The 22,166-nt window shown below is 38.6% G+C and overlaps 1 protein-coding gene across 5 annotated transcripts in view; it reads left to right on the top strand.

Annotated features, from left to right (window-relative positions):
- The window catches only part of fermt2 (FERM domain containing kindlin 2), a 143,931-nt gene that overhangs the window by 904 nt on the left and 120,861 nt on the right, over positions 1-22,166 (top strand). For 4 of the 5 annotated variants that reach the window (XM_072568734.1, XM_072568732.1, XM_072568736.1 and 1 more), the window contains exon 2: positions 627-790. In XM_072568734.1, the coding sequence (XP_072424835.1) occupies positions 634-790 (157 nt within the window). In that variant the 5' untranslated portion in view covers positions 627-633. Of the gene's footprint in view, positions 1-108; positions 342-626; positions 791-22,166 lie in introns of those variants that run through there. The other variant, XM_072568733.1, reaches the window with a different exon arrangement.

The raw sequence follows: 22,166 nt of genomic DNA, 5'->3' as shown, positions 1-22,166 counted from the left end.
GAGTGGGGGGGGTGGGGGGAGAAGGGGAAAGAGACGCCCAGGGGTTTGGTTTGCATTGTCAAGCGGATGGGCTTCGAAGCCCCTTCTATCTCTCTCTCTCTTCCCCCCCCCCCCGTGCTGATCTCTTTTATCCCGTAGACTGTGTCTTTTTTAATCCGTTTCAGATTGTGAGCTGCACGGTCATAAATCAGCCTTTTTGAAGTGTAGTTAGTTTCTAGCCCCGCACAGTCTGAGCAGTTAGGGATCGCGAAGCCTCGTTTTGTTCCCGAGAATGTGCAACTTTTAAGATACAACTGTATGATAGCGTGTAAAACCGATTTCAACAGGTTTGCAGCACCGCCGTGAGTATCAAGCTGTAATTTGAAGCCCTATAACGGAAAATGCGTGGCCCACTCCTTGCAGTTGCTTTGTACGTGCAAAGACCTTCAATTCGATTTGATCTTTGTGTTCACTTTGACGCCTGTTAATGCTTTCAATCTGCATTGGCTGCAAGATCTGTATTGCTGCGTCTCTTGCTGTGCTGTCACCATTTCAGTGAATGACATTGTCTGCTTCTTCCAAAAGCCGATCATGTAACGTTATCGTTTCGTTCTAACCAGTTAATTTAACTCTTTCACTGTCCCCAGGTGAAAGATGGCACTGGACGGAATTCGAATGCCAGATGGCTGTTACGCTGATGGGACGTGGGAACTAAATGTTCTTGTGACCGACCTGAACCGCGATGTTTCCCTCCGAGTGACCGGAGAGGTGCATATAGGAGGAGTGATGCTCAAGCTGGTGGAGAAACTGGGTAAAGTCTTGATTTTTGATGGGTGTGCCGTCACCACTTTTGCCAATTCTTTCCCCCACCCCACACACAAAACCGCATGAATGCTGTCGACATCGCGGTTACACGATGCCTTGTATGGTTTCCAGTTTCGACCGAATGATGCGCTGGCTCTGCTTAGAGAAAATTTCACAATGTTAAGCTAAGCCCCAGTTTTTTTTCTCTCTAGCTGCTGCGGGGGCTGCGTTGTGTTGAGCTTCACTTGGATATTCCTTATATGTTCGAAAAAAAATCGTCTTTGTTCAGTGGTTTCACGTCTGATGCTGTCACGTTGCATAAATCGGATCAGAGACTCCCTATCCACCAATATAAAGAATAGCAACTTGTAAAGTACTAATAGAAGGCTTGCAAAGGAATATTACTAATTTTGCTTGAATTGGAGCAGTGAATATCTTTCAGAGGCTGCACTTAATCACTAGAAGATAAAACTCTGGCTGGAGAGAAATAAAATTTTAATTAATATTTTCTAGTCATGACTGTAATGGTACATGGTAAGGAGTTTGAAAGAGTTACAGTCTTTTTATTCAATGTTTAATTTTTCTACCATGGTGTGTGTTCCAAGGTATAACTCTTAAAAGAAACAGAAATTTGTCTTTGAGCTTTAATTGAAGTCTTTTCACTAGTCTTTCCTTCCCACAGGCCTTTCTATTGTTTTTCTGAATAGAAGGTGGTATTGTTTTAATGGTTAGCATAACTAATGAAGCTTACTTGAAATATCAACACTTTATGTAGTGCCATGACAATGTGGTGTCCCAAGGTTCTTCATAGGAGTAGTAGAAAGGAATATACAATACCAAGCTCATAAGGCAGATGGCCAAAGGTTTAGTTGAGGAAAGTGGGTGAAGGAGGCAATTCCACAGCTTGGTCCTTGACAGTTGATGCAAGGGCAGCAATGAAGGAGCAATTAAAATTGGATGCTGAAGAGACCTGAATTAGATGAATGCAGGTATCTTGGAAAGTTGTGGGGCTGGAGGAAGTTGGTGAGGCCATGGATTGAAAACAAGAAAGATAATTAAAATAATGGCAATTTTAAAATAGAGGTATTGCTTGCCTGGGTGTTGTCGTAGATCAGTGCTCACAGGGGTGATGGATGAACAGAATGGTATACGTACAGGCACAGGTGGCAGAATGGACAACCTACATTTTTTTGGAAGGTAGTATTTGGAAGACCAGCCACAATTTGGTTAAAGCTGTCATTGTCTAGAGGTTCTAATACCATGACCATTTTTATCAGCAACAAGTGAGCTGATGCATGTGAGAAGTTGAGAAGTATTAAGGAGATGAAAATAGATCATCGAGTGCCAAGGTTATGCGGTCAGAATGTCATCTCTGGGTTAGATATGACCACAATGCCCTAAACAATCTGGTTCAGCCTTAAATCTGCAAATGAAATGAATGGAGTTTGTGGTGGGGTCCAAACACAATGGCCTCCTTCACCATTCATTTGCCTCTCTTTTTTAATATATAAATGGATTTTTCTAAAGCTAGGTTACAAATAATTTTATTTTGCAAAACTTGGAATATAAACAAGTGAATTTGAATAACAATAAACACATTGATCTTTAAAGTGGCTTCATAAGTAGCAGTGTATACTATACTTTTAGAACCTTTTTGTTTTATTTTAAGGAGTGCTTGTAGTATGTAAAAGACCATCATGGGTAAGCATTTGTAAAGAACAGGCACAAATAACCTTCTGTGAAGGACTGTAATGTTAAAAGGTTCTGTCTGTATTGAAATAGTTAACCTTTGTTTTAGCAGCACAAAAACAATGAGCTGTTAACATAATCTGGATTGGAGATGCATATCCTAGAAGGTTTAAAGATGAGCAGTGCAGCTTTCAGTGTAATAATGGAAGGCTCAGACAGTGTGTCTGTTTTGTGCCATGTATGATGAGCTATCCAGAACCAGTGTCCAAGATGAGTGAGCTCAAGTAGCACTTCAGAAGAGTCATTGCATTTGAGGACTATCTGACTAATATAATTTGCAGAACTTGGAAAATTCTCTGCGACATGCATTTCCATAATGTGAGTTGGTCTACAATAATTTGATCAAGGAGGAAAGATTTTGCATAACCACATAGCAACGTTTGATAGTGATGTAAGACAGTTAAAATGACTAGACTTGTACAGGTGGCACAGTAGTTCAGTGGTTAGCACTGCTGCCTCACAGGGCTAGGGACCCAGATTTGACTGCGTAGAGTTGGACATTCTCCCTATGTCTGTGTGAATTTGCTCCAGTTTCCTCCCGCAGTCCAAAAATGTGCAGGTTAGGTGGATTAGCATGGAAAATGCAGGGTTACTGGCATAGGATAGGGGGTTGGGTCTGGATAGGATGCTGTTCGGAGGTTCGAATGGACTCAATGGGCTGAATAGCCTGCTTCCACACTGTAGAGATTCTATGATACAGTATACAGAAAGGATCATTTGGAACAAAAACACTCATAAGACTATATAAAGTTAGTTGGTAGTCTGGCACAATACATACCTTGGAATTTTGGAAATTTCTTGAGTGCTGTTCTATCAACCAACATATCTCTTGGTCTGTCTGTCTGTCATTCTTGTCCTGTGTTCTTTTAGCTGACCCAGTCCACTCCTAATAGGTAGTGTACAATAGAGGGTTTGTTAAGTACAGATTGTTTCAGACACCAGGATAAAAAGAATCATTTGGGCTGGTGAAAAGTTTCCTGAGTTTAAGTGGGAGAACAGTCAAAAATTGTGGTTCATGTAAGATCCATCAGCCTGATAAAGAATGGATATGTGTGCTTGAGGAGTTGAGAAGTAGATTAATAAGTCATTGCTTCTGGGCATATTACTACGTTAGGATATTTAGCCATTTTAAAGGTGCTGTAATAATGCAAGCAATTTTTAATGGAATGCTTAGCATTGCTTATGTTAGCGTAAAACCGTTGATGTGTCAAACAGTGCTTGAGGAATGTATGTAATAAATTGTAATTTCCCCCAAAGTTATAATGCATTTTGGAACAAGGAAAACCGATTAGATGATGAGCTTTGCCTGGTTTTACTACTTGGAACCAGTTTCCTCAATAAATACAGATACAGTGGCAAATATTTGAGGAAAAAGAGGGGTAAATGATTGAGAAGGGTGATAATGAATAACATTAGAAAAGAATAGAAGTTGGTTGTGTGGAAGACGGGATGTCAGATGTCAATTTGAGGACAATAATGCAACAGATCAGCTGGTTGAGTGTAAGCATGTACTTATGTAGCTAAAATGTGTACAGTTCTGTTTAGATTGAAGTGAGTTATTGGAGATGAATATGTTTTAATGACTACATGGTGAATGCAAAGTGTGTGCGTAGAGAGCACTTAAAGTATAGTGGTTTCAAGCTGAGTTTACTGTGAAAATTGGTTGGAATGCAATAATGTCTCCCAAGGTTTTAGACAGGTGCATTTTGTGAAATGAAGATCTTCATGTGTAGAATAAACTTTCAGAGGAAGTGATGGATGCGGGTATAGTTACAACGTTTAAAAGACATTTGGATAAGTATATGAATAGGAAAAGTTTGGAGGGATGTGGTCCAAGCGCAGGCACGTGGGACTAGTGTAGTTTGGGATGGTCTGGCTGGACTGAAGAGGGTCTGTTTCCCATGTTGTGTGACTATTATAGAACGTTATTTTTGGGAAGAAGAATTATAGGAAAGAATACTCGACTAGGACTTTAAGAAGGATACTTCATCACGCCTCCCCTCCCTCTTCCTACCTTTCATCTATCTTTTATTGCTACCATTCTTGTTCTTGTTCTTCTTCTTGTGAAGAACAAGCTTCAGAGTCCTGTCAACAGTATAGGCAGAAAACATTTCAATCTTCAGATGGCTAAAGCCAAGAAGAAAACTGCACCACAATCACTTATGGAACTTCAGTATGTGGATAACTCTGCTTTTCAATGGCTGTGGCATCTATGCTGCTACGATCAAGATCCTTCCAACTCTTCAGTATGACTCCAAAACTTGGACCACATATAGACGACACTTCAGAGCCCTTGACTTACCATTGATGTTGTTTTACACATCAGCAGTGAGGACTGGCATATTAATATCTGGTGTCGTTGTAGGAACCAATAGCACTAGCATTAATGCTGTGATGATCCAAAACCAAGCTTGCCTAGGATGCTTGAGTTCCAAGTACCAAAGCAAATCTTCACTCTTGAATAAATGCCTTCCTTGGACTGAGGAGAACAAAGGAAGCATTTCAAAGACTCCCTGATGTATTTCTTCAAGAAATGGATCATAGATGTCAACATGTGGGAAACCCTCTTCTGGAAGGAACTGACTTCACAGAATCCCTACAGTGTGGAAACAGGCCCGCAAGCCCATCAAGTCCACATCAACCCTCCAAAGAGTATCCCACCCAAACCCATTCCCCATTACTTTACATATACCCCCTAACTAATGCACCTAACCTACACATCCCTGAACACTATCAGCAGTTTAGCATGGCCAATTCACTTAACCTGCACATCTTTGGTTTGTGGGAGGGAACTGGAGCACCTGGAGGAAACCCATGCAGTCACTAGGAGAATGAGCAAACTCCCCACAGGTAGTTGTCCAAGGCTGGAATCGAACCCAGGTCCTGGCACTATGAGGCAGCAGTGCTAACCACTGAGCCACAGTGCCTCCCTTGGTAGAAGCTCCCGTATGAAGGGACACCTGTTGGCAAGACCAAGTACAGAAATGGAATCCGAGAAGAGAATGCCAGCATTCTCAAAGCCAAGGACCAGTCCTTACAGCCACATGTTTCCAGGTGTAAGATTGAGCTAATCAGCTGCGCAAAGAACCATTGAACCTATGACCAATGACATGGGATTCTCTAGGTGGGCTGTCATGCTAGTTAGTGAGCGATTGCCGATGAATACTTGACATGGAATACCTCATGCAAAAGTTGCATTTCCCGATCTGAAATAAAAAACTATTTGGAATTGTTATCATTATGAGCAGTTTTGGGTCCCATATCTCAGGAAGGATGTACAGCCTTGGAGTGTGTTCAGAGGAGGTTCATGACAATGGTCCCAGGAATGAAAAGCCTATGAGGAATGATTGAGGATTCTAGGTCTATACTATGAGGAATTTAGAAGGATGAGACAGGGATCTAATTGAAACATACTGAATGACCTGGACAGAGTAAATGTTGGGGAGATGTTTCCATTGGTAGAAGAGACTAGAACCCGAGGGCACAGCCTTAGAGTAAAGGGAAGATCTTCTAGAACGGAGGTAAGGAGAAGCTTCTTCAGCCAGACAGTGCTGAATCTATGGAATTCATTGCCACAGAATGCTGTGAAGGCCAGATCATTGAGTATATTTAAGATAGATTCTTGAGAATCAAGAGTTACAGGAAGAAAGTGCGAGAATGGGGTTGAGAAACTTATCAACAGTGATTGAATGGTGGAGCAGACTTGATGGGCTGAATGCCATAATTTCTGCTTCTATGTCTTGTAGTCTTATAATCCCAAGAGAAGCTGAATAGATTATGTGAGCCAAATTTAGATTAATGCATAACTTGGATAAGTTGCATACTCTGCTTAAGAATTATGAACTCTCTCTGTTGGATATGTTTGAGAAATAATTGAAAATTTGTGGTGCCATAGCATTAGACTATTGACCATATTGTTCACTTGTAGGCTAGTACAGGTGACCATAAAGAACAAACAGCCTGATATTCAATTAAGTATTAAAGTCAAGAAGAAGGTTATATTATAAAGTTTTAGATAAGTATATACCGAGTTAGTACAGTTTTATAGAAATGAGACATCTATAGACTCTTGTGAGTTTATTCTGTAGAGCAGATGTGGGGAACCTTTTCATGTTGGAAGGCCGCATTATGTTAGTTGTAATCTAATAAGGCCGCATCCAAGAAACTTCAATTATATATTCTTCAAAATTCACATTTTTTAAATTGTGGCGGTCAGTCTGTGAGGATTATTTCGTTGAATTTTCTTTTACTCTCTGGTATTTTAAATACATTCATTTTAAGATTAAAATAAAAATAATAAAGGACAAAAAAAATTAATAAAAAATAAAAGATTTGTTCTCTAAAATTTGTATTCATTCAAAAGACCACACACAATGGCCTAGAAGGCTGCAGGTTCCCCATCCCTGCTATAGAGCAACCGCAATGAGGCAATTCTGATTCCAGTTCAAATGGAAGGAAGGTGATTGCATAGTGTAAGTATAAAATATGCCAGGACTACCTTTTGTAGAGTGTCAATTGACACTAAGGGGAAATTGAGAAATAATTTTATCTTTATATTTTAGGTGGATCTGAAGTAAATAAAGCAACTAGCCTAATTAATTGGGCCGGTCAATTTTTAAAAAATCAGTTTTATCACCTTCAGTAGAAGTTGCAGCCTTAGAAGCTCTGAAGAGCCATCTAGACTCTCAACTTTTAGCGTGCTTTCTCTCCGTGGACACTGCCTAACCCACTGATCTCCAGCAATTTTTGTTGTCATTGCAGCCTAAGATGTGTGTTTCTATCAATACTCTGGGCCATCTGCTTCCCTGTTAACTGACGCTCCTTCACCTGCAAATCTAAACTGTGTGTAACAGGCTGTGTAGCCTATGAAGCCTGATCCAAGACATCATTAGAAAATGAGTGGAGCTAGACTGTTTGCTCCTTTTTTGGGAGGTTTGCAATTCCCCTATTAAAAAAATTAATGTAATTTGGTATAGAACAAAGATCAAACCTGCAAGATTTGTAGCCTTTATAATTCAGTGGAATACCATATGCATTTGTCTCTGAAACAAATGGAGGGGCATTGTTTTCTTTTTGTCATAAACATATCTCATAAAGGTTTTTATTTACTCCAGATGTTCCTTTTGTGTCAACTCCATTTGAATAATTTGCATCTGACAGCTCAGTTAATGTAATTCTGTCAAGAATGAAGCATTTAAGTGTTCTTGGCATAAAAATATGTTGCTGGAAAAGCGCAACAGGTCAAACAGCATCAAAGGAGCAGGAGAATCGACGTTTCGGGCATAAGCCCTTCTTCAGGAACATTTTTAAGCTCTGATGTCCAGCATCTGCAGTCCTCACTTTCTCCTAAGTGTTCTTGGCGACCTGTTATTGATCATCCCTTCCTTTACAGATTTGAGCCACAGTTATTCAGAACAATAGCACACTTTTTTATGTGGATTTTTTGAACACCAGCATTGAGAACTGAAAGCAATATATGGGACTGAGGAAAGGGAAACAGAAGCCTGGTGTTGAGAAAAGTGCATGCAGGATTGAGGTCTAGGAAGAGAGCTACAAAAGTAGCAATGTGAGGCTGAGAAATTTCAAAATTGACCATTTCTAAATCAACATGCAGAAACCCTGGGAATCAGTTTTGAAAGAGGATCTGCTGATAGATGTGAGAATTGATGCATGATATGATCAGGAAACTGGAACCTTGAGTGATGAAGATCCTGGCTAGAGTTTGGTAGCAGAAGCGGTGAGTTTGAAAGCTGACTGACAATGTTGCAGAGGGGCTTGTATGGAACTGGATTGTGAGAAGAAACCAAATTTGGCATTGAGCCATTCATCAAGGTTCTGTTTGACTCTGAGCTGGATGGAAATGATTATGGATCTGTAGGCCAAATAATGCATTCTTGTTTCTGATTGTATGACTGTTTCAATAAATCAGACATATGATACTTAATAAAGGAATGAATGTATAGCACAGGGTTAAATACTGCTCTCCTCTCTATCGAACCAAAGATTTAATCCACTCTAAACCTTATCTGGAGAAGCTGTGCGGAGGCTTTTAGTGACACACTTGACCTTTGCCTACTGTGTTCTGCAAATGTTCTGTGATGCAAAGCATTGCTATGGCCTTATTGATGCAGAACGCTTCAAGTTGTTGGACCATACAACTATCACCTTTCCCTTTTAGAAAAAGTTATTTTTGATTACAAGTTCATCAGGCAGTGGTCGACTTATGATATTCTTGACATCTTGAGGAGAACGCCTCATTACCAAAACTTTCCAACAAGCACAGGGACTTAGCTTGGCTGGTGGTGAGAAGAGCACTATTCATCAGATTTTTCTTGTATACTTGGACTCTCTCTGCCCCGCCATATGCTGCTGTTGACGGCTGTGCTGCTGAAGAGACTTGTGGAATATAGTTTTGCAAAGAAGGTCTGGAGAGAGCTGCAGTGTTTTTGGTGGAATTTGTAGAAGCACCTCTGTGCTGCAGTACTCTGTGTTGTATGGATCATTCCCTAGGGTGCACACTGAGGTAAACATCAATTGCATTTGGACCACCAGAAGACCACATCTCTTATGGAAGATGCTTCTTGGTCTGGACATCACCGAGTATTGCAGAGTGGCATGTTTCAAGATCTAGGACTACATGCTGAGGGGCACACTGATGTTTGGGACAGCCAGTGTCAAGGCACAGGGAAAAACCCACCGCGTACACTCTATCTGGCATGATAATTCAAAGGTCTGTTAATCTTGAGAACCCCTCATAGTTTATATTTGAAATGTAAATAGTATGTATTGGTCAATGTTCTCATGTTTATTTTTGCATTGAGTATTTGCACTCTTAGATGCCTCAAATGAGGAATGTGAAATGCTTACTGTATTTTCCATAATATCTAACTTGACTTGCTTGTAATGTACTTATAATTTATGAATAAAGCATATTTTCGCAAAATGAAATCCTTACCCTTTTTTCTTCTATTTAAAGTTAAAATTGTTTTATTTGGTCCCATTTTGTCTAAAACTGCAGGAAATACCCTCCAGCTTCATGCATTGACACATTAATTCTATTCAGGATAGCCATTTATGACCTTCTGAGGAATCATCCAGATGTTTCCTGATTTAGATTTCCAGATCCTAGAATAACTAACAAGTGACTTTCTCCCATTTCTTTGTGCATCTTTAACCGTGTCACAAAGTCTTTGGCATCTTCTAACAGGTCTTGGATATCTTTACACCTGCCCCTTGTGTTGAGCCTTCACAACTTCTGGAGTTAAATCCTGTCCTGACTCGTGCCGAGTGCTGAATTTCATTCTGCTGTCAATTTAGCACACTTTCCTGTGTGTGTGTGTGTGTGTGTGTGTGTGTGTACGTACGTACGTACACTGGACCTCCGAAAAGTGTACTGTTCCTGAAAGTATAGAAGTCTGGGTATTGGTAGTATAAAGAAACATGCAGTGATTCTTTAGTTGCTTACAAATCCAGAATGCTTTGTTCTAGTTGTTGCACTTAATCCCTTTTATTAGTCATAATTATGGATAATAATTAGTTTGTTTAAGATTTGGTTTGCTGAATTTAAAAAAATTGAGTTGGGAACATATAAATGTTCTCTTGAAGGAACCAGTTTAGTTTTTTATTTTACTTTTAGATTGTTTGTTTGCATAGCAACTGCCCCGGACCACATGGCATTTATTGTTTTATTCCCTATCTGCAGCAGGACTGTTGGAAGGTGATTTATTTTGTCATTGTGTAGTTTCAATGAACATTCTGTCAACAAGATTCACATGATGAAAGGTTTACTGTACGCCATGAAATGGAGAAACATTTGTAATATTAGCAAAGTATTTATGCAAAGCATGATTTGATCTGTTTGAAGCATTATAGTTGATACATTTCCTGTATTTTCAAAACTCAACAGGATGTTTTAGTTAAGATTTTCTTTCTTAATGGTATTTTGTGTACTGGAGTATGCTGAGTTATTACTGTCTTTGGAGGGGGGTGGGAACGTAGCTTGTGTATGTCCCTGTCACACCTGGAGGCAGTGGTTGAAGGACTTGAATTAACTTAGTCAATGTTCCTTAAGTAACGATACTTCTTTTAATTCAAACTTTGAGATTAATGCATCTTCTGGTTCAATTTGCACTTCTTTTGAAATGTTTTTGGATATGTGTGAACAGAACAGAACTGATAATTTTAAGACTACGGGATATAGGCATGAATTAAGGATTGGTGAATGAACAAAATAGAAGCAATAAATGGGACATTTTTGAGGTTGGCAAGAAATAACTGAGTATTGCAGCGATCGATATATTGACCTCAACTATTTGAAACATATTATTTGCATAGATGAACATACCCAAATGTACTGACAATGTTAAGTTAGATGAGAAAATGAGCATTAGGCGTGCATACAAGGAAGCTGCAGAAGATTATATGACAGGTTGAATATATGAACAATAAGTTTCCCACCTTTTTAGTAGGAAAAATAAAAAATTGAATGGTGAGAGACTGGAAAATAGTTGAGTTCAAAAGCAACCGATGAAAGTTGATATGCAGGTATAGCAAGCAATTAGGTAGGCAAGTAGTCTGTTAGCAAAGGGATTGGAGTACAAGAATAAAGAAGTCTTAATACAGTTTATATGGTGATGCCATACTTGGAATACTTTGTGCCATGTTTGTCTCATTATCTAAGGAAGTATGCACTTTCCTTAGAGGAACTGTGAGTTTGTTAGACTAAATGAGAAGGTTTTCAACTGATTTTAAAAATGCCTGTATTTCCTGAAGTTTAGTAGCATGAGAGATGAAGCAATTGAAACATAAGGGGTTGGTAAGAGAGATACAGACAAAATGTTTCCTTGGGCTATGGAATTTAGAAAACTGCTTAGTTTCTGAATAAAGTTTCAGTCATTTAAGACATGGAGGAAAAATTTCTTCACTCAGAAGATTGTGAATCTTTGACATTCTTGTTGTAAGCTGTGGAACTTCAGAGCTCAATGTTTCTTTGCATAATAGGGATTATGAAGATAGTTCAGGAAATTTTTGTTCACAGAAATATGAACATTATTTACAGGGTCAGTTGTTGTCCATCTCTTAACGTCTCTTGAAGGTGAAGTTGAAGTCATAAACTTTGCTTTGAATGCTTTATCGTGGGGCAGTCAGAGTTCCGAATTCCCCACTCCCAACTCCTGGCTGTTATGCACTTGAGTGTAAGAGAGCAGTTTAATGTTGAAGTGGCGAAGGCAAAATGTCACAATTCTATACTTGCCCCGACCGAAATTGTGTTTTACAGTAAATCAGGTGGTGATTGGAGACTTCCTTTTTTGGCCCCTCCCATACCCCTTCTCTAGGTAAGTAACATGGATATTTCAGTTTGTGATTCTTGATGCTCTGTAAAGTTGAGAAATGAGCAAAGAATGAGCACATGGTGAGAATGGAAGTGTAGAATTGCTTTCTGGTACATATTAGATGTGAAAGAAATTTTGTCTATTTATCAATATCATTTTTAAAAATGATTAAATCAGATTGATTGAATTACAGCAACTATGTCATTGTAAAATGTTCAACCAATCATTTAATTGATAAGATATTGGATAATAGAATGTACTCAGCCTATAATGTTACTTTGCAATCATTTCAAAAACTAGTATTTTAAATGTGTGCAGACATGCTGGTTTATCTACAGCTAATCTGAAAATCCAGAAAATTAGCTGAATAATGATCATGTTCCTAAGCTTCACTAGTAAACAGTTTATAGTCTAATTAAAAATAACAACTGTTTTTAGGAATCAAACTTGCTGGACACTTCTGCTGTGATACATAATTATTTTAATCAGGAGCATTTTGTAAATTTTAAATGTACACTTTTTTCTAAATGTTATCACTATTTTAGTTTTGGGGTGTTATTTTTGAGTATTTCTGATTTAAATTTTTAATCAACTGTTATGATCTAGTCCTAGCCAGAGAGACTAGCCACTTGCAGGCTCTGGGCAACTTTCTGTAGATGGAGTTTTAAATGTGGTATATAAAACCCAGTTCAGATGGTGCAATGCCTCTGTGCTTTCCCAGGTCTGACTCCTCCAAGTCTAGGACAAAGACATTGCACAGTCTTACTGTCAGTTGAGATCCTCAAGTGGCAATTAATATACAACCCATGGGGGAATAGGAGTGTTACCAAGAAGGGAATGAAATAAAAGAACTCCAGTTTCTTATGCTCCCAGGGGTGGTGTTCTACTAGAGTACTTTTTAAGATAGAGTTGGCATTGGGAAGGTTTGGGTCTGCTAAAGCCCTTCTGCCCCCTGCCTCTCACAACCCCTGCTCAATTTGGAGTCTTTTAACAATCCTGGAGTTTTTCTTCCAATCAACCTGTTATGACACACTTCTGAGCAGGTTGGTCTTGAACCTGGACCTTCTGTCGCACAGGTATGGACACTGATATGCCTCTAGACCCCAAAACCTACTAAAACTGATATAATAAGAAGTTCTCCTATCTAAGTAGGTAGAAATCTGAAATGAGCTTGGGTGTCTTCAGACTAGAATGACAGTTGGCTTCAGCAGTCCTGGATCTCAGGTGGATGTGTTGCCAGCAGTTGTTGATGCTCACAGTGGCACTGACGAGCAATGGAGAGCTGCCATCCTCTGGTAAGATTTCCAACTTAAGTTCATAATCCCCTCAGGGTGGCCTCAAAAGTAGGGGTTCCTGCTTGTTCACAAGCCAGGAGATAAGACCTCTGTTGCGAACATTTAAAATCTGCTCTCTGTACATGTGATTTGTGTTTAAAGCAATTTAAATATTACAATCGAATTATCATGTCAAATATCCATCTCCACAGATGGTGCAGAACCTGGTAGTTATAACTGACTGTATTTCAAAACACACTTTTTAATGGTCAGTAATTTTATTTTTCCAAGTCTGATTTATATTTTTATCACGTAAAGATTTATACTGATGCTTTGGAGTCTTGGTTCTGCAATTTGTTTATAATTGAATGCTCTGGCTTATGTTTAAGTTTTTTGTGTTTTTTTTTGACCTCGTGCTGTCATTCTGTGGCCAAATTAAAATCAGGTGATTTTCCTTATGACCATCCTTGTGCAGTCTTTCGGGTAGATTATTTTAAATCCTGCATAAATCGATCTTTATTTCTTTCTGACCCGCCACCATCGACAACTCCCTTCACACTCTTTTTCTTCCCTGCTCCACCCCCAAAGCATCCCCTTTTAGTCACATCCAGTCATAATGATGATTACTTGTGAATTTAATAAATGCAAGAAGAAAAAACATTTCTTTTATACTTAACCTTTGGTATCTAAAGCTGTAGAAAAATTTTATTTGCTTTCATTTGCTACATTTTTAGCAGCTGAATAGAACACGTTAGTGGAAAACAATTTGAAGCAAGCTACTAAATTATGAATTCTGCATATGTTGTAAATATTTTAAACTTTTGTGGAATGACGTTCGGAAGAAAATCTCAATCTGTTGCATATGATTCTGCATAACATGGGAAAAGCTGCTGCAGCTAAAATTGCTGTTTCCTCTAGGAATGCTGCTGCTGAGCAGTAAAACATGCCAAATTGTGCAAGTCACTTCCTGTCAGGAAAGTTTATAGATTTCTGCTGCACTGAGCCATTTGTGATTCTTGTGTATGTAGTTTCTGCAGTGCATCTTAACACCAGTGATCGGATTTTTTTTGTCGGTTTGCAAAACCGTTTCAAGCTCTTACATTCAGTAAATATTGGTGTCCTGGAGGCATGTTGAGAGACTGATTTTAATTGGAATAGCATTCATGACTTGCAGCTTTGTCAGGAATTTAAAGATAAATTGTTTTCTGGTCCAATTTACTGATTGCAGAAACTGATCCTTTTTTATGGCCCAAAAGTGCCTCTGATTTTGTGCTTTTAACTGCTCACTGCAATTATTATGCTCCCTGCTGTTTTTTCAGGCACAGATAGCAGCCTCATAAATATTTTTCTTAGCTCTGGGTGTAGTTTCTAGTGGTTTTTTTAGTTGAATAAAACAACACTTGAAGACTTCTGATTGAAGTTTTTTTTAATATTTATGAGGGTGTGGTGAATGTTTTTTTTCTCAGTGTTGAAACTTTGATTCTATTCTGGTGGCTCTAGTTTTGGCATTGCTAATAAGCAATGTGTATGGGTAGTATTTATTTTTTTAATAGTCAAGTAGCGACTTTGCTTATCTTCTATTGAAGTGTGAAACTACTCTTTTTACATTCTGAAATGAACAAAATTATAACGTGTTTTAATGGTGAGACTATTACAAAACGTGACTAATTTAAATCAAAATCTCCAGTATAGTTCTGCTAGTCTTGTAGAGCTTTGTCTTTTTGTATTTAAAAATGGTTGTGAATTTGACTTTGCATTAAATCTTTATAGCCTGAATATTATTACTGTGACAACTTTTTTTGAATCGTATCTCTATATATTAAAATGACTCGTGTTGCACCCATGTGGAATAATTATTGCCTTTTCAGACTTTTTTCCTTTCATCTCTGCTCAATTGTGGAACAGACTGCTTTCCTCTTGCATTTTATTATTTTTCTACTCTCCAGGTGTTTGTAGACTTTCTAATTTATTGACAGTAAATCAATAATCTTTTTCTCAACTAATTTCATCCGTGCAGAATTAACAAATAGTTAATTTTCATGGTTTTGTTGCAAATATTGATTCACGACCGAATTATTGTAATTTTAAAATATTCTTTTGAAGCAGTCCATTGACTCATAGGGATATTTATAGTGTTTAGCAAAATATATGATGCAGTAGGTATCTGTTTACTTTACTTTAGTTATCAATTATGTAATACCAACACTTTGAGGTGTTTTAACTTACATAAAAAGCTTGTTTGTCTTAAATGCCCTTACTTGTTTAACCCAATCTCATACTATAAAGTTGGACAGGGATGAGGATTTGAAATTTCATTCTGAGAGATCCGTATATTTTCATTGTGTGATTTTACTGAAAAATGTCCTTGTTTTAAATGCAATTTTATTCCTCCTTGAATGCAGGAAGCAATTTGGTCAGAATTGCGAGCTGTGCCCAGCCCAGTGGTTTCCGGTTATAAGGCTGTGTTCCGTTATGATTTTGAATGCGACCAAGTTTTTCACTTTCTGCTTTCAGTAACAATGACTGTGTTCCCACAAGAAAAAAGGGGAAAGATTCAATCTCTACAGAGATTTAATTTGCATTCCTGTTCCTAAAGCGCAAATCTGTTGCTTGCTTTTTTTTGACTGTTGTATTGAATGAGACCCAATTATTAAGTATCAACAGTTCTACAAATAAAATGTGATGTAAAAATACAAACAACATTTTAGGAATGATTCCTCCTTTTTATTACCATGGTATGCAAACTCCTGATGCTACTGTGATGTTCACCACTGGTTTGTGCTGTTTTAGAAAAATTAGGAGCAATTTAGCAGGTACAACTCAAGATCTCTTGCTGCTAAAGAATAGTTTGTATATAATTAGAAGTTGCAATTGCTGTGTCTTCCTGAAGTCATTTGGATGTTTTTCAGCATTTTTTTTTTGTTTTAATTTTGTTTTCAGGATATTGATGAGATGGCATTTCAGCATTTATTATATACCTCTTGGATGGTATTGCTGTAATTGACTTTCTCTTTGATCTGCTGCAATCCTTGTGTCAATAGTGTTCCTACAATTCTTTTACCGTTAACTAATTAATAGTGAAGGGTTTATGATCACATGTCCAATTTAGAAAGTTGAGAGCTTTTGGATGGGACTTTTGAGGTATTAGCAGTAATTTTGCTTATCACCTCAAAACTGAAAGTGAACCAAGTAATTTGGTCATGATGTGGAGGCGCTGGTGTTGGATTGGGGTGGGGAAAGTTAAAAATCACACAACACCAGGTAATAGTCTAGCAGGTATATTTGGAAGCACTAGTTTTCGGAGTGCTGCTCTTCATCGGGTATGTATGGAACAGGACCATAAGATACAGAATTTATAGCAAAAGATTACAGTGTCACGCAACTAAAATGATATATTGAACTAACCTAGTTTGTTGTTAAGTCTTCCCTCTTTTAGAATGGTTTGCAGGTTTTGGTTCATTAATATGTAAATCCCAGAACTATTTAAATCACATTGTCGAGATTACGTAAGGTTTTATTTTTAAAAGAAATGACATCTCTGCTCTATGCACTAAAGGTGTAAGGTTAGAGCCTGTCTGTATCCAAATGTTGAGTCAGACTGGTTCTATTTCCAAAGTGGCATTTATAAAATATTACATGGATTGACTACCTGCAGGCTGTGCATTGTTTTGAGCAAAGTAGAATGTATCTGCAAATATAATTCTGCAAATACAAATGTGTGTGTGTGTGTGTGTGTGTGTGTGTGTGTGTGTGTGTGTGTACCCAAGGTCCTGGTTGAGGCTGGCCATAAGGATATAAATACTGCGTCTCAGGATCATTCTCCACAACCACCTGATGAAGGAGCAACACTCCAAAAGCTATATTTCCAAATAAACCTGTTGGACTATAACCTGGTGTTGTGTGATTTTGTTTTTTTTTTATCCAAGTTATTTGGATTTGAGTGTCTTTTTAATATACAGTTTGTGTGCATGAGTTGTTTAATTACTTGTATCAGCAGATAATTTAAGGGAGGTAATAAGGTAGCAATTATCCTGGATAGATTCATCCTGTTTCTTGTTTTGTTCTTGTGAATAGGAAGTCTTCCATTCCCTGAAACTTAACTTGCTAGAAAGCCTTTCATGGGCTTCATAATTAAAAGTGCTTTATGGCCACTAATTTCTGAAGTGCTGTAATGTAGAGGAAAATATATTAGAAGGTATTAGCTGTTTTTAAGAAATGATTTTCCGTTCTTTCACACATGTTGAAAGCCTGGTTGTGAGATATATGTCCAATGGTTGCAAGACATATTTGAAATGGTAGGTTTATTGCTGTATTAAAGTATTTATTTAATATTTGTCGTAGCATACTTAACTGCACTGTGGTATGACCAGTTCAGGCTCGAATTTTGTAATGAAAGAAAATTTTAATCCAAACCTAACAAAAGGAGTATAATGTCTAAAAAGTGAGATTAGATCAACATACAGTAAAACCAATGCAATAGAATAAATTTCCTGTAAGAATCGGAAAGAGGATCTGGTACTAATTTAACTGGCTAAAACATTGTGCAAACAGATCTGCATCAAGTAAGCTTCAGTACAAGATCCATAAAATAATAGGAATGCTTACTGTGTAAAAGCACTTAAATTATGCAGTAAGCAGGCGAAAAGGAAGTTAGAGTTAGAATTGAAAAGGGAAAAAATGCTATTTTACTACATGAAATGAATTGCAGGGGTTCAAAAAGATAGCTCAACACCACCGTCTCAAGGGCAAATAGGAATGGTCAATAAATGCTGGCCCAGCCAGCAACGTCTACATCTCTTGAATGAATTGAAGAAATGTCATGTAGTAACCTGGTAAAGAAATATTAGTGAGGATGGAACTTCTTGAGGATGAAGTGATGCAAATTGTGAAAGATCATAGTATGCTTGTGTTTTTTTATGTGACGGAAAAACATAGTTGTACTAGAGATTGATAATTAACTTTTGAGAGTTCTTTTTAGAAAGTGAATTAGTTCAGAAATGGTTATTAGAGCCTAACATTGATTAATCAACATGGCCTAATGGGATGCAGCCTAGGTTGTTGAAAGAAATCTGTTTTTTTAAAAAGAATGCATCAAATGTTTAGTTCTCAAATGTGCACATTGTGTAGTTGGTGATTTCTGGTTAACATTAGGGAGGAATCAACTAAGGTAACTGTAGACAACTTAGTTTAAAGTCAGTGTGAGCAGTCTCTAATTTACAATACTGATGATGTTGAAAATCTGAAAAACCAATGCCTTGACGTATAAACACTTGTGTCTCCTGCTACAGGTGCTGTCTATAATCTATTTTGAAGATTTTCTGTATTTCTTTTAATTCAAGGACTTGGAAGGCAACTATTAAATGTATTAGACTTCTAGGATTTAAAAAAAATTGCACTTGCATAGGTAGCTCCTTAGGGAAGTTTGTCTCAATGTTAGTCCATCAATCGTCATTCAGTCATATCTATTGCTCCTTTCCCTCCTCTAAATCCTCACTTCGGTTGATTTACACTCCTATGATTCTAATAGTGAATGTATTGTGTCTTCAAGTTAGCTGATAATTTAAATGGCCTCTGTGTAATAGTTTAAATGTTGTTCCCCTGCGCAACCTTGAGATCTGATGAAGGCTTAACAATTTATTTTCTCTTAGATTTTATTTCACATGCCTGGACATCAATACCATTGGCTGAATTTTATGAAAAATTGGCTAAGTGAAACCTCTCCCGGATGAAATAGAGGGTTTATCGCTGTGCGTCTCATCAGCTACTGCGTGCAGTTCTCCTCTACTTGCCTTTAAAATGTATATAGGCTCATTGGTGCCACATTTGTGTGCTTGCCAGCAGTGGAAATAGTCACTGAGGACTCCTAGTTGGTATAGCTGCCACTTCATTGGATGTTTAATATAATATTTGTGCATGGTTTGCTATTTTACATCACCTGTCTGACTGACTGTTCATAGTAACTGCAATACTCAGCATAACATAACATCTTGCTGTTATTCAGGATTGACTGTGGCTCATTTCCTGAACAACTTGGCAGCAAAAATATATAACCGGTCTGGAAAAATCTATATGAACATCTTCAGTTTGGTTTCAAACTCCTGGAAGCCCTGCATCAAGATGATGTTCTTCTGTGGATTACACTGATTATATGGTAACGCTAACTCTAATTTAGCTGCTTTTTTATTTTTGCGATACCTGATAGATCTTTGGGTCAATCTACTGCACATCTACCACTTCTGTGATTGAGAGACTTCAGCTTCTTTCTCCTCCTGACCAAAATATCAGAAGAGCAAACTTCTGTCTCTTTTGGATTTAATGGTGTTCTCCACCTTCACCATCTGGCTCTGGACATGTTCTGGATCTTTGTTCCAACAAAAATGCTTCTATCCATGGGTGCCCTAATGCTCCCATTTCAAGTAGTCTTTGGACAACACTCAGTATTTGTCTGCAAAGTCAGAAAACAGCTTGTTCCAATAGCTACCAGATGACCTCAGACTTCAACACTGGACTTGTTTTTGTATTATCACCATCTCCCATTGTTTGTCTATTATCATGGTTCTTAAGAATTCTAATTTTTATGGAATTGGACTTGTGTAACTGATTCACATGTACATCTTGGCTGCCAGACCAGGCTCAAATGCATCATTCTGTTTACATTACTGCTCTTTCTTTTCACTTTTTTTTGTTTCTCTTAATCCCTTCTCTAATTTTCTGAAAATTCTAAGCAGCAAGTGTTTGACCCTCTGTTTGCCACAGTCTTTTTGATAGACTTTATTCTGCTTCCTGTGTTGCACTCTTCTTTCCATGACCCCAACCAATTAAGTTCACACTTCAGAGTTAAAAGGATATGACTAAAATCTAGTCACCCACTGCCAGATCTGGCTGAACCTTTTGAAACCGTCAGGTCCCGTTTTGTCTGCATAATCTGCTCACTATTCCAGAGTAATCCTGCAGTGGAGAAATAATCCCCATTTTCTTCAACTGCAGAGCATCTTCCTAAATCTATTTTAGACCAGTCTGCTTCAGCTTTGCCTCCAAAGTTAAACGAGGTCCTCATGGAATTTTTGTCTCCATTTCTTTTAAGCTGATTCTGATGTGTGTCATAGAGTCATATGGATGTACAGCATGGAAACAGACCCTTCGGTCCAACCCGTCCATGCCGACCAGATATCCCAAACCAACCTAGTCCCACCTGCCAGCACCCTGCCAGGCCCATATCCCTCCAAACCCTTCCTATTCGTATACCCATCCAAATGCCTCTTAAATGTTGCAATTGTACCAGCCTCCACCACATCCTCTAGCAGCTCATTCCATACACGTACCACCCTCTGCGTGAAAAAGTTGCCCCTTAGGTCTCTTTTATTCTTTCCACTCTCACCCTAAAGCTATGCCCTCTAGTTCTGGACTCCCCCACCCCAGGGAAAAGACTTTTATCTATTTATCCTATCCATGTCCCTCATAATTTTGTAACCCCTCAGCCTCCGACACTCCAGGGAAAACAGCCCCAGCCTGTTCAGCCTCTCCCCATAGCTCAAATCCTCCAACCCTGGCAACATCCTTGTAAATCTTTTCTGAACCCTTTCAAGTTTCACAACATCTTTCCGATAGGAAGGAGACCAGAATTGCACACAATATTCCAAAAGTGGCCTAACCAATGTCCTGTACAGCCGCAACATGAACTTTCAACTCCTGTACTCGATACTCTGACCAATAAAGGAAAGCATACCAAACACCACCTTCACTATCCTATCTACCTGCGACTCCACTTTCAAGCAGCTATGAACCTGCGCTCCAAGGTCTCTTTGTTCAGCAACACTCCCTAGGATCTGACCATTAAGTGTATAAGTCCTGCTAAGATTTGCTTTCCTAAAATGCAGCACCTCGCATTTATCTGAATTAAACTCCATCCGCCACTTCTCAGCCCATTGGCCCATCTGGTCAAGATCCTGTTGTAATCTGAGGTAACCCTCTTTGCTGTCCACTACACCTCCAATTTTGGTGTCATCTGTAAACTTACTAACTGTACCTCTTATGCTCGCATCCATATCATTTATGTAAATGACAAAAAGTAGAGGACCCAGCATCAATCCTTGCAGCACTCCACTGGTCACAGGCCTCCAGTCTGAAAAACAACCCTCCACCACCATCCTCTGTCTTCTACCTTTGAGCCAGTTCTGTATCCAAATGGCTAGTTCTCCCTGTATTCCATGAGGCCTAACCTTGCTAATCAATCTCCCATGGGGAACCTTGTCGAATGCCTTACTGAAGTCCATATAGATCACATCTGCTGCTCTGCCCTCATCAATCTTCTTTGTTACTTCTTCAAAAATCTCAATCAAATTTGTGAGACATGATTTCCCATGCACAAAACCATGTTGACTATCCTTGTCTTTCCAAATACATGTACATCCTGTCCCTCAGGATTACCACCAACAACTTGCCCACCACCGAGGTCAGACTCACCGGTCTATAGTTCCCTGGCTTGTCTTTACCGCCCTTCTTAAACAGTGGCACCACGTTTGCCAACCTCCAGTCTTCCAGCACCTCACCTGTGACTATCGATGATACAAATATCTCAGCAAGAGGCCCAGCAATCACTTCTCCAGCTTCCCACAGAGTTCTCAAGTACACCTGATCAGGTCCCGGGGATTTATCCACCTTTAACCGTTTTTGCCCTTCTGATTTCCCTCTTAAGTATACTCCTACTTCCGTTATACTCTTCCAAGGATTCACTCGATCTATCCTGTCTATACCTGACATATGCTTCCTTCTTTTTCTTAACCAAACCTCAATTTCTTTAGTCATCTAGCATGGGTTCTCCATACCCTTTCTCTAGTTCAGCCGGCTAATCTTCTAATATTCCCCCTGTCCCTTCCCCTTGTCCTGAATTCCTCTATTCAGTTTCTGTTTTCTCTCCACTCATGTTCTCTCTGAGCTCACCTTGTCCATGAGGCCCACTTTCTGTTACTCACAATCCTATTAAATTGATTGGTCACAAAACTACCCTCCCATGTTGGTGATTTTTAAT

The sequence above is a fragment of the Chiloscyllium punctatum genome, chromosome 4 (assembly GCF_047496795.1).
Source record: "Chiloscyllium punctatum isolate Juve2018m chromosome 4, sChiPun1.3, whole genome shotgun sequence".
Classification (NCBI taxonomy): domain Eukaryota; kingdom Metazoa; phylum Chordata; class Chondrichthyes; order Orectolobiformes; family Hemiscylliidae; genus Chiloscyllium; species Chiloscyllium punctatum.
This window is presented reverse-complemented; position numbering and strand designations above follow the sequence as displayed.